We start from the raw sequence: 12,145 nt of genomic DNA on the forward strand, positions 1-12,145 counted from the left end.
CTTTTCCCAAGTGTACATAAGCCACAGTGTTCTCAGCAATGTGAGACGTTCACTGTCTGAGATCACCTAACTTTCTGAATATATGGAGCCACCAAGGCACTGGGCCCTTAGCAAAATCGTTGAAGTGAGTGTTTCAGCAGCTGCCTCCCAGCCGGTTTTGAGGTCTCTTAAACCATCTCCTTCCATTTATTTGCACAGACTACCTGGCAAGCTGAGGATCCCACTAGATGGCAGGACAGTTTAAGCCCTCACTATTTCTACCCAAACTGCTTTATAGCAAGTGCCCCAGGACCCCAGTGGGCTCAGCCCCATTGGTGATCTCTGGACCTTGGAGAACTCACACCCTCCATGATGAGCTTTATGCTGGCAGAGCATAGCAAATATAAACTGTGCCAACCCAGTGGAGAAATCTATGCAGAAATCTCTGTTCAATTCCTTCTCATGGGCTTTATAACACATAGAGCACCAGCAAGCAGAAGAGAAGAATATGAAGCAATCCTAAGTAATTTGCTAACTCTTGAAGTAGGCCTCTTCATATGTGTGATACATAAAGAACTGTTGGAACACATGATGGTAAAGTGTAGTTTAAACTTCTTGTAGGCACTGCTTTGTTGTAATTCTTTAATTAATGCAAGTGCAACTATATTATTTTGTATGATCACTATCCTATGAAAGCTGCACAACAGAAGTGGCCATTGTGGGTCAGATTGTAGGTCCACATAACTTAATATGATGTCTCTCATCATGCAAACATATAGCATGTCCACTGACTAGTCTTCTTTCCTCCAAGAATTTGTGTTCATGGACTTTCTGAGTTGGGAGAAATTTTCAGTATGATTAGTAACTCATAGCTAAAGTTAGATATAATTCTCACCATAAAATTGATCTTTGTCTTCAGAGACAGCTAGACCTGGCCTGTATACTGCTGTACTATCAACGATTTGAAAACTTCTTTAAAAATACACTGTCTTGCAAACTGCTTTGCCACTCATTTCTTCCATCCAAGCTCAGTCTATGCAGCATTATACCAGAATGATGGTATATGGCACAGGTGAAGATAGCTGTATGAGGAATCATAGCAAATAAGCTTTGTTTTAAAAATGCTTCATTACTTCTCTTAATCTTTCTAAATGAGAACATTCTAATAATCACTTCCCTACTACAAAATCTATTTAGTTCTTTATTGCCTTCCAGATAACAAATTGAACTTTCCTGATTTATAGCAAGAAAAAAATCTGCCTCAGCATGCTTATCCACCTCTTACTTGGAGCTTTTGATGAAAGGCTGACCGAAAGAAAATTGTCTTCTTAATGACATTTGAAAAAGATTGAGGCAAATTTTCTGTATATTCCCAGTACCTAAATTGTTTTATATATGCATAATGAAATTACAGGTGGAGGTTTCTGCCTTTTTCTTATTTCTTCCCTTTTTTTTTTTTTTATATGTAGAGTGGCTAAGAATGAGTAATTGCTTCATTAAGGAATAAAATTTGGAGATAACAAAGTTACCTCTTTTGGTTGGTACTAAACTGAATTTCTTTGCTCTATAAAAGCCCAGGGTAGTGGTGTAAGCTGATGAAGAAGATGCCGTTACCTGTGCCACACTTGCTGGAATGGAAATTTGGATTAATGCATTATAATACCAGATTAGCCTTAATAGAAATTTGCCGCTGTAATTTATCAAGGTAATTAAGTATGTACCTAATTTTAGGCACTAAGTAGTTCTACTGACTTCAGTGAGGCTAGTCTACATGTAAAGTTAAGCATGTTTTAAAATACACTGCTGATTCAGGGCCACAACTTTGTTACCCTATGGATTAAGAGAATGCCCATTATGGCTGAAACTGGATAAACTGGCTCAGTGAGAAATGTATTCAGAAGCACTTATTTTGCTCTTTACAGGCTCAGCCAAAGTTTATTAGGACTATTACCTACCTCAAGGTACTTAAAATGAACCAGAGCTTTCCCAATTTTATCTGTGCTTAAGATTGCAACCCTGCCTAAATGCCAAGTGCTGGACAGCAAGGCATAGAGAGCCCCAGACAGCCTTAAAGGAGCTACCTCCCATCTGGTTGAGACAACAGCTAATGGACTCTTCTAACAGAAGTTTATATGGCATATGTGTTGATGTCTCCCACACCAACCAGTGTTTACACTGGTCAGAAATAACACAGAACTGGAAAGATTTGATAAAATCCAGGGCATAACTAGGTATTTCTCTTCTATAGCCAAACTGACTACAAAAGAGCTCTCATCAGCTTTGGCTAATAATTGTTTAGACACAAACTGTACGTGCATGTGGCAGAGAAGTATTTCTGCATCTGGAACTTGGTTGATCTTCACCTACATAGCACACAGGCAAATGAGGACTGTATAACATGTGACCAACATATTACAGATCAAATAAGATCACCCTGCTTTTAAGTGAGTTGCATTATAAATCCTCCTGCTAGTCCTTACTTCTTATGTAATTTTTCTCATTTTCTTATTTCTGTGTAGCATGTTCTTGATGACAGGTACTTACAGCTCATGCACAAAGTCAGTGCTGATCTTCTAGAGCACTGAGCACTCCGACTAGTTCTAAGCTGTACATCTGCAAGTAGCTAACTCCAGGTATGTACACAGCTAGTTGTGGGATGGTTTTTGTAGAATGTTTAGCATGTGAATAATTTCCTAGATTCAACTGGTTCAAAACTGGTGTTTTAATAGTAAAAAACTTCAGTGTCTTAAGCTAGCAAGTACCTATTCCTGTAACCCAAATTTCAAGTGTCTGTATTCTCTAAGAGAAGAATCTAAATATATCCAGAGCTGCAACTGTGAAAGGAGAATTCAATATAGACCTTGACCCAGAAGAGCACTTTAGCATATGTGCCACTTACTTAAAGCATGTAAGGAATTCTGTTTTGATAATACTCACCTACTTGATTTCCATGGGATCTTTTTAACTTCTTGAAATTGAACAATTTTATGTATTGTGACACTGTAAAGGAGGCTGGTATATGAGGGTGGGACTGCAACCCAGAACAGGGGTGTGTACCACAAATACAGTTAGATTTGAGCCCCTCTCTCTACTGCGGTTCCCTCCAGTGTCAGCTAGTTCAGTTTCTCAGACTTTCTTGAGCCACTTGTTTTGCTCCAGTGGAGCAAGTTATTTAACCTTTCCAACCCTGCAAGTAATTCTGGGATGCTGCACTTGTTAAAGGGGTGCAGGTAAGTAGAGGGAACTAAGTGTCAGTTCAGCTGGATGAAACTGAATCCTTTACTGCATGGTCCCCAGAAGAGTAAATGCCTGTGAGTAAACACACACTAGGAAATGGGAGGTGTGCACAGAGGCTTCTTATAACCCACAAATAGTTTATAGATGGAGTATCGGTCAAATGTGGAACGTACCTGTGCTTCCTCCATCTGGCTACAGCAGAGAGATTGTGTGAGCAAGTAAAAGCATTCAATTGTTGGTAGGATTTCAAGAAGTATCTAAGTGGCAGCTGCCCTAGGCTGCAGTAAAGATACATGAATCTCAGGTCTCCTACAATAACAGCACGAATGCTAAGTATTTTCAGGAGCATGACCCCTGTAACAAAACAGGGTCTTTCAGCAAAGAAAATCCTTTGCTTAAAATTCTTTGTAAAAGTGTTTGGTACATCTTCATTGTCAGCAAACAACAAAGCAAAAACCAGATAAAATAAAAATAATAAGGGGTTTTAAGTTTTATCATACAACAGAAACATCAAGGAACCATCAGAAGACAGAAAAATGAGAGCTATATGATTTCCACAGTGAGATTAAGCAATTTTAATCACTTAAAACATGGCTACTTTATTTTAGATACACATGAACAGCTACAATATTCAGCCTGAAAACAGAAGTGACAGAAGTGGCAAGAGTGCTAGGAGTGGGAGATCTGAGAAGATCTGCCATAGTCAGATAGGGTTTAAACACCAGTGTTTGTTTTCAAACTCTCTTTAAGTAGTTTACAAAACCTTTGGAGACAGGAGGAGGAGAGAAAAAAATAGGTTGGTTTTTGTTTGGTTGGGGTTTTTTTATTTCTCACACCCATCTTCACATCCCTAGTGAGAACAGAAATCTAGGGAGATAAATTACAGATAATGTCTGTAATCTAATATTTACCTACTATCATCTTAAGGTAGGGAGAGTGAATATACCTCTGTGTCAGAGAGAGAAGCTATTTTGGGAAATAAAGAAACAAGATTTTTATTTTGAAGCAATCATTATCTGATGGTAATACACCTGCTAGGTATAGTAATTGAAATGGTGAAAGAAGATTAGTTAGGATAAATGCTACAACCATGAGAAATCCCAAAACAAGAGATACATTCTTTAGTTCTCTTCCCATCTGGATGTGCAGAACATTGATTTTGAAGGACGACAGTAGAAAAACAGTAGTTCCACATTAACGTCATCTAGGTACAAGTGTGTTGCAAAATCTTGTTTGTGCTGCTAAAGTTGCTACCACACTTCAGAAGGGGTGACGCAGAGAAACTGGAAAGTCTGTTGATGGGCTTCATTAATCCAGCAGTCCTCAGGTGTTAGGAATCATTGCTTTTTCCTTCCTTCTCTTGACTTTCCAGCAAGGCTTTGGATGATGGCACTTCTCCACCCTCTGCTCCTCCATCTAAAACAAGGCAGAATCAAACATTTATATACCACAAGCATTCTCATGTTTGGGTTTGTTTTTTTTTAATGCAGCCAAATATTTGGGTTCACTGATCATCTGTTTGGACTGGCTCTTTATTATCACACTCAGGGGTGCTGTAGAGGGGATTAACTTGCAGAGGCACCTTCCAAAACCCTATTGATGCAGATTCGCTTGCTCCTTGCGCATGCTGAACATTGTGCGTTTGACTGTAAGAAACAGATTTGAGATAACTTTTTATTATTGTTATTCTTTTTTTCTGGGTCATTTCCAAAGTCAAGTTGGAATACTGCATTCCTCTGAGAACTGCTTGGTTTCATGCAGATAACTGGCATGTTCCTAAATGGTAGTGTTATCTGACTGACCTTCGCCAAGAAATACGTAGGAGAGTTCAGCCTGTCTTCACAAGATGAAGGGATTTTTTTATTATTCTGATTTGGAAGTTCACTCTTCCATAGGTTAGAGCTGCTTACAGGACTGCTAAAAGTTCCCCAGCACACATGATGTGTTACCACCGGGTGTGAGTGTAATTGTCTGTTATTATTCTACTTTCACAGTGCTTTTGTCAGTAACCAGTCCCTATCCCAACCCATGGGGGCTCGGGCTCTTTCTCCTCTGGGAGTGAGCGAGCAGCAGTGTGTGGTGCTCAGCCACTGCTTGGAGCTGAACCACCACGCACACAGCCTCCAAGTCCCACATGCTAACAGAACAGGTTATATACCCAGATTATGTCTGAGATTTTAAGACAGGCCATAGCTTTTGGGGGCAGAGAGGGGTCTGCTCAGCATGTCTCTCTGGGAAGGTACTACTTTCCAAGTCCTCTAAGAGTCGTATTTTGAAGGGCACATTTTCAGCTATATTGGCTCAGGAGACTTGCCACACGTGCTGAGCTGCTGAGTGTATCAGGACAGGCACACAGAGTCGCCTAGAAAATAATTCAACAATCAAGAAAAGTTATTGGCAGAACAGTGCCTTAAAGCAGATTACCAAGTATGAGAAGCCAGTATTGCCTCTTTGCTCTCAAATGTTTTGCAGGCTCCTTTTCAACCTTTGGATCAGCAGTGACACCAGTCAATTGTTTCACATGGTTCAGCATGGCCTCCCACCTGAACACCTGCGAAAAGTCACAGTCCTCCAAAACTCACACGTCATCAGAGGATGACCAGACAGGATACAGATGGCCTTCATTTCAGAGCTAGGCTCGGAGATAAACAGCTAGTGCCAAAGTCCCTCCTGTCCATCTTATGAGAACATTAATTTGGTGTGGTTTGCAGAGTACATTGAAATTTATATCTCACAGCTACGATTCCTGTATATTCATAAAGAATACATGCAAATTCTCTTTGCTAAGCCAGACAAAAAGTATTAGCACATCCTGTTCCTGACCTTTCATTATGACAGCTGCTGACAGTATTTTAGAAAGGAAGTGTATGATCCAATGAGCATTAGCTAAATTTGAAGCAAGAGGGAGAGAGTCCTCCTCACCATTGCCCATAATCTCCACTGAATCTTTCAGCGATGAAAAAAAAAAATAGGGCATACTTTATATAGCCACATGTTCCATCTTCTCCACTTCTCTCATCTATCCAATTTCTTTCTTCTGAGCTGGAAATGGCTTTCACTTTTTTAACAACTTATTGTTAAAACCAGACACCATTGAAGAAAAAAAAAAAAAAAAAAAAAAGCCTGTTGAGAGCCCCAGATGTTTCACAAACAAACAATCTCCCTGGCACAGCATTTCAGCTTCCAAACTTTCTTTCCATTTTTGCTTGCTGTCTCATTGGAAGTTTAACTTGCCGTAATTCCCATCTGATGCAGGTGGAATTCCCAACCCCCAAAAGCATCTAAGCAGTCAGAGTGGAATTAACTGTATCCTGGATTCATTTCCTATTATCACAAGTGCAAACAGCTGATAACAGGAGCTGCCCCTTCCAGGCACGCTCTGGCACAGCTATATGCCAATGACAAAAGCAAAGGATAATTCCATGCTCTTAATTGTTCTTCAAATCCTGGCAGTGACGGTGCTTGTGTTTCTAAGAAAGCATCAGTACATTTTGCTAAAACTAATGTAACTGTGTTTCATTTCTTCTTAATGCACTGGATGGGCACCAGAAGAGGTGGTTTATTCTGTCTGCGGGGCTAAAACATTTATTTTATGCTGTGCTGTAACATTTCTTTCAACAAGACTTTCACTCTTTCATGGGGGAAAAAAAGATCAAAGGCAGAAACTCTGCATGCTTTAAAAAAACACATTATTTCCAGCTACTAAACTTTCCAGAGGCCAAAATGAAACAAACATGAGGAACTTATCTACACTGTTGTATTCTTTTGTGCATTGTTTAACAGGGTTTTGTGCATCTCCCTCAAGGTTCACTGCTCTAAACAATACAAAGGCTAGTTACACATAACGTAGCAATGAACATTTCAGTGGGTCGCACTGTCCACAGCTCCTGCCACTAATAACAATATAAATTCCTATCTACCTCCCCTTCAGTAAGGGAAACGGTTCCCTCCTGCTGGAGCCTGATCCCTGGTCATGGTGCATGAACCATGCCAGGCAGAAGAGCTATTTGTGATGAAGAGCCCTATAATATTTGAAAACCAAAGCATTAAAAGTTAAGTGACTGTCTGTACTTTGGAATGGATTTCCGGTGCTCCAGTTGCACACACCAGAGGAAAATCTGTAAGGACATGCTTTGCATACTCCTAGGGAAACACCTCTCCTCCAGACAAAGAATTTTGTCTTAACTGGGGCTTACCTGCCCTCACTGCCGCTGGGCTCCCAGCTTTACTTCAAATGGATGCTGACAAAAGTGCCTCTTGTCCTTTCTACTTGCTTCCTACTTCCTCTCACTACTGCCCTGCAGCCTGAGGGTATCTGACCTTGTCTTTCCCTTCTTTATGTCCATCCTCTCTCCTTCATAAATCTTTGCCCTTTCTTTTTGCAAAAAGTAGTGCCTCTTTCCAGTACATCCAAACCAGGATGTGGTCATTCCATCCCTTCTCATTCCTCCTGGAAATGCTTCTTTCTATCTGACCTGTTCTTCGCCAGCAGTCCTCTGATGGGCCTGTGTTGGGTTTGGATTACAGAACCACAAATACATGAATATAAATTAAACTGACAAAGCAAGCACAACTTGTAATCAAAGGAATCCTGTCCCCTTGTCCCCTCAGCCTTTATGGTGTTTTGCTTCAGGCAACATGCAAGCAGGACATACGTCCTCAGAGCCTGGCAATCCCTCCTATCATCTACTTCAGTTCAGATTCATGGGCCCTCCACAGCACAGGCCCTGCTTTCCCCTGTGCTGCCACCACACCACTGCTGCTCCTGGAACTGGGACCACCAGTTGCTGTGGCATATGTCACAGCAATGACAGTGATGGGCATGAGAACTAACTTACTTCCAAATCAAAACCTAAAAAAAAAAAAGCCGGGGCAACCTGTTGGCCCAAGGCCAGCCTGTAATTCTCACTCCACAGGCATTAGAAACCAGATTTTTCCAAATCTGAAAATCCCCCTCAAAGTAAAAAGAACTCAAGTGTAAAGCTGGTATTGATTAGATCTGTGCTAATCAACAAAGCACCTTATCAAACTGACAGACAAGGCAAAATATCACACTGGTCTCAGACAGCAAAGCTGAAAGCCTAATAGCAGGAGTAAATCACCGTAAACCCTGCGTTTATGTATACTCCTGAGTTAGGACGATAGCTGCAATCAGATTAACTGTGCAGCTTGCTGAATTACCTCCGTGCAGAAACAGACCCTAATGTCTAGCTAGAGTGATGGGTTTTCTGAGCTGCGCTGCAATGCAGCTGTGTTTGCTCTTTCTCAGGGCAATGGGAGTTCAGTTCCCAGCACCTTCCCCCAGGGTCCTGAAGACTGAGTCTGTGGGTGGAGATGGCAGACCTAGTCTGTGTTCAAATTAACATGCCTCATCAGGAGGTGTACGTGGCAACTGCTTTGGAAAGTTGAATTTAATCATAAGTTGAGAAAGAAATACTAGTATTGACATGAAGACTTCACAGTGGCATATGTCTTGAGGAGAAATCAAAAGACAACTGCACAAAAAAGCCTTTTGCTGGAATGTGCAGGCATTACCTTCTGAAATGGCAAGCTCTGCCAGTTTGTGTGGCAGTTCTGAAGTCCCAGCTCCGGCAGGTGAGCCCAGAATATCTGGTAAAGCGTTGCGGCGACCCGCCCGTCCTGATGCTGCAAAATCTGTGACCACAGGCTCCACATCAGTCATTGCTGACTCCTCTCCTCATAGCAACATCTGCTGACGGAAGGGACAGAAGAAGAAAACAGCTGTAGCCAGGATGGCTGCTAATCACCTGCTCAACAATACAACAGCCATATGCCCAATGGACCTTTTGTTACTAAAAGCCATACACTTCAATACCGAGTGCTTAAGCTTTGTTTCTGCCCCAGAGGATAAAACAATCTGTGCATTTCCTTCCGCAGTCATTTGCACATCAGAACAGTGTAACTAACAGCAGTAACTACCAGAAACCCGTGGGTAGGGGATTAACAGCCCTTTCTGCCAGCCAGTTGTATGTCTTTATATTACCTAGTACCCCCTTTTAAGTGTTTTTGTCACACAACTACTATCAAGTAAATCGTGTTTTCTTTATTATGAATCTTGTGTAAATCCTTATTTAGAATTTTCTTAGAACAAAATCCTTTTTGCAGAGGAGCAAATTACAACAAAAACCCAACCCCTCATCTCTCAAAAAGCCCCATAATTCTCATAAAATGTGTTTATCCTGCAGATCTCAAAACACCTGTTTTCCTCTGCTCCTTGGTAGCTTGGTTTAACCTCAGCTTGTGCATGCAGCTTTTATCTAATAACTAACTGAATCCTGGAAATAATAAAACGAACAGTGTTCTGCTCTCTCCATCCTTGCCTCAAAGCCCATGGAGTAGAATGGAAAAGATCCTGCTGACCCAAATGGGATGGCACACAGGGGTGGTTGCAGTGTCACACCCCAGGGCACCAGCTGAAGTGAGAATGTAATAAGTAATTGTTCTCAAACCTTCTATGACTGTAAATAAGCAACTAGGGCAAAGGGGAACCATTGTTCCATCACTAGTAACACCCTGAAAGAACTTCAGATCTTGCTGAGTTGGTGCCTGTGGTAGACTATGGCTGTGAATAGGTAACCAGGTCAAAAGGGGAACCATTGTTTTATCACTAGCAACATCCTGATAGGATTAAATGAGTTAACCAAATAAGATACTGAACACAACGTAGAGGAGGACTACGGGGGACCAGGACGACCCCCACTACCAGCTTACACAGCTACAGAAAAACACCAGAATATGCCACGTGTACCCGGAACTACAGGACTATAAAAAGGGGACTCCAGAAGGGTGAGGTGCGTGCCGTTTGCAGGAGCAAGGGTCTCCTCCGGACGCCCAGCGCTGATATTTGCCTATATCTTGCGGGCTTGCTTAATTAATAAATTGTTGTTTGGCTTTATCAAATGGAGTATGTCTCAAATTTATAACAATTTGGTGCCGTGACTCGGATGCAACTCACGAGATGGGACTCTTGGTCTTATCAGGGAGGCGCCCCGCCTGTTGTTTGGCGGCCTTGGTAGCCCATTTCCCATCTCGATTGCACCGACGAACCCAAATTCCAAGATATTAGGCAAAGGAGGCCGGCAGACCCTATAAACTTTGTGCACAAAGGTCCGGACGAAGACGCAGGACGCGTGAGTATCTGGGGGGGGAAATCCGTTCGGTCTGGGTCGGGGATCCTGGAGGCGCGGCGAGTGTGTGTGTGCATGAGAGGGGGACCGGCAGCTCGCATTCCCCAAGCGAGTGCGGACCCTCAGTAGTGCGGTTCTCATTGCCCGCGAGGGCGTGAGCCACGAACCAGGGGAAGCGAGTGAATATATTGTTGACTGAGTGCGCTCCAGATGATGGGACAGAAGAAGAGCAAGCTGTCTGATCCCATGGGTAGCCCAAGGGTAGTGCTACACGGTAAGCCGCCAGACAGTCCTTTGGGGTTAATGATTGCCCACTGAGGGGACTAGCTGTCTAGGCGATGAAAGAATAAAGAGTGTATGATACAGGTAACGTAAACTGTGTAACTACAGTGTGACCTCCTGAGAGTGAATAGGGGAAATTTGGATACTACAGTGTGGCCCTCTCAGGATGTATTGCCCCTGTGAAGTTTGTATGTAATTATAGGATGGCCGCCTCTAAGGCAGTCAGTATCTCTAATGATGCTTCTTCCCTGGCCTGGGGGATAGATAAGTTTTGCAGTCTTGAGATGCACTGATCTTGTCCCTTACCCCAGGGACAGGATTGGGTGAAAAACTGCTGGCTCCATTAAATTATCTGGGCTGGCAGAATCAGTGCAAAAAGGCTGTGTGCATTCAAGCATGTATGAGCCATGGGGGCAGGGCATTCCCCTTGCTGCTCCGGTATATCCGGTCCACCTTAAAACACTGATAAGGCGTCTTCCTGATAGCTTGAAAATCTATGTGCAAAGCCTAAAGGAAAAGATTCTGCGAGCAATTGATCACAATACTTGCTACCCCAACTAGCAGAAACAGCCTGTTTTAACATGGGAGATTTAAGAAACCTAATCATAGAAGGTATAAAGGAGGCTGCTCCTAAACTTTACTAAAGCCTTTGAGATTGAGCAGGAAAAAGATGAGACACCCTCAGTGTTTTTACAGCGACTGAGAGATCAAATGAGAAAATATTCGGGTATGAATCCTGAAGATCCTGTAGCACAAGGTCTTCTGAAAGTTTATTTTGTGACTAAAGCATGACCCGATATTAGGCGAAAGGTACAGAAGATAGATGGTTGGAGTGAAAGATCTTTGGAAGATTTACTAAGAGAGGCTCAGAAAGTGTTTGTGAAAAGAGAGTAAGAAAAGCAGAAGCAGAAAGCAAAAATGATGGTATCTGCTGTTGATGAGGTAGTAAAGAAAAGAACAGAGCCAGTCTCACCTAGAGATAGAGGGAAAAGCTGGACAAAAGGAAGTGGGAGGGGTGTGAGAAACATGAATGAAGGAGGAATTGGCGGAGGTAGGAGAAAACTTTGGCAATCCCTATGGGCTGGTTTTCTCTCAGCAGGATGTTACGGGTGTAGCAAACAGGGACATCTTAAGTGAGAATGTCCTGAGCTAAGAAAAGAAGAAAGGGTAATTCTCTTCATGTCCTTTGAACATGAATAGGGAAGTCAGGGGTTTATTAATTTAAGGTCCTACCAAGAACCCTTGATAAAATTGAAGGTGGGACCCCAGGAGGAGGACGTTGTCTCCCTGGTTGAGCTTCTAGGACTTCCTTAAATTTTATACAGACCAAAGTATAACTGTATCGGGGTAAAAGGGAAAGGATTCCCAGTCCCCATGTTTGAAAATACCACTTTAAGATTAGGTGATGAGAAAATTTGTGGGCAATTTATATATCCCTGATTCCGGAACTAATTTATTGGGAAGAGATTCGATAATACAATTAGGATTGGAATTGAAAA

At 42.2% G+C, this 12,145-nt stretch overlaps 1 protein-coding gene across 1 annotated transcript; it reads right to left on the reverse strand.

Moving 5' to 3' along the window:
* Positions 1-4,546: 4,546 nt before the first annotated feature.
* Positions 4,547-8,899, reverse strand: PKIB (cAMP-dependent protein kinase inhibitor beta; the record flags this gene model as incomplete). The annotated part of the gene is made up of 2 exons (XM_084261393.1): positions 4,547-4,632; positions 8,752-8,899. 2 exons carry the CDS (start codon positions 8,897-8,899, stop codon positions 4,547-4,549), a joined length of 234 nt encoding a protein of 77 aa, XP_084117519.1.
* Positions 8,900-12,145: the final 3,246 nt, after the last annotated feature.

This window comes from Gallinula chloropus, assembly GCF_964237585.1.
Source record: "Gallinula chloropus genome assembly, chromosome: 3".
NCBI classification, from domain to species: Eukaryota; Metazoa; Chordata; class Aves; order Gruiformes; family Rallidae; genus Gallinula; species Gallinula chloropus.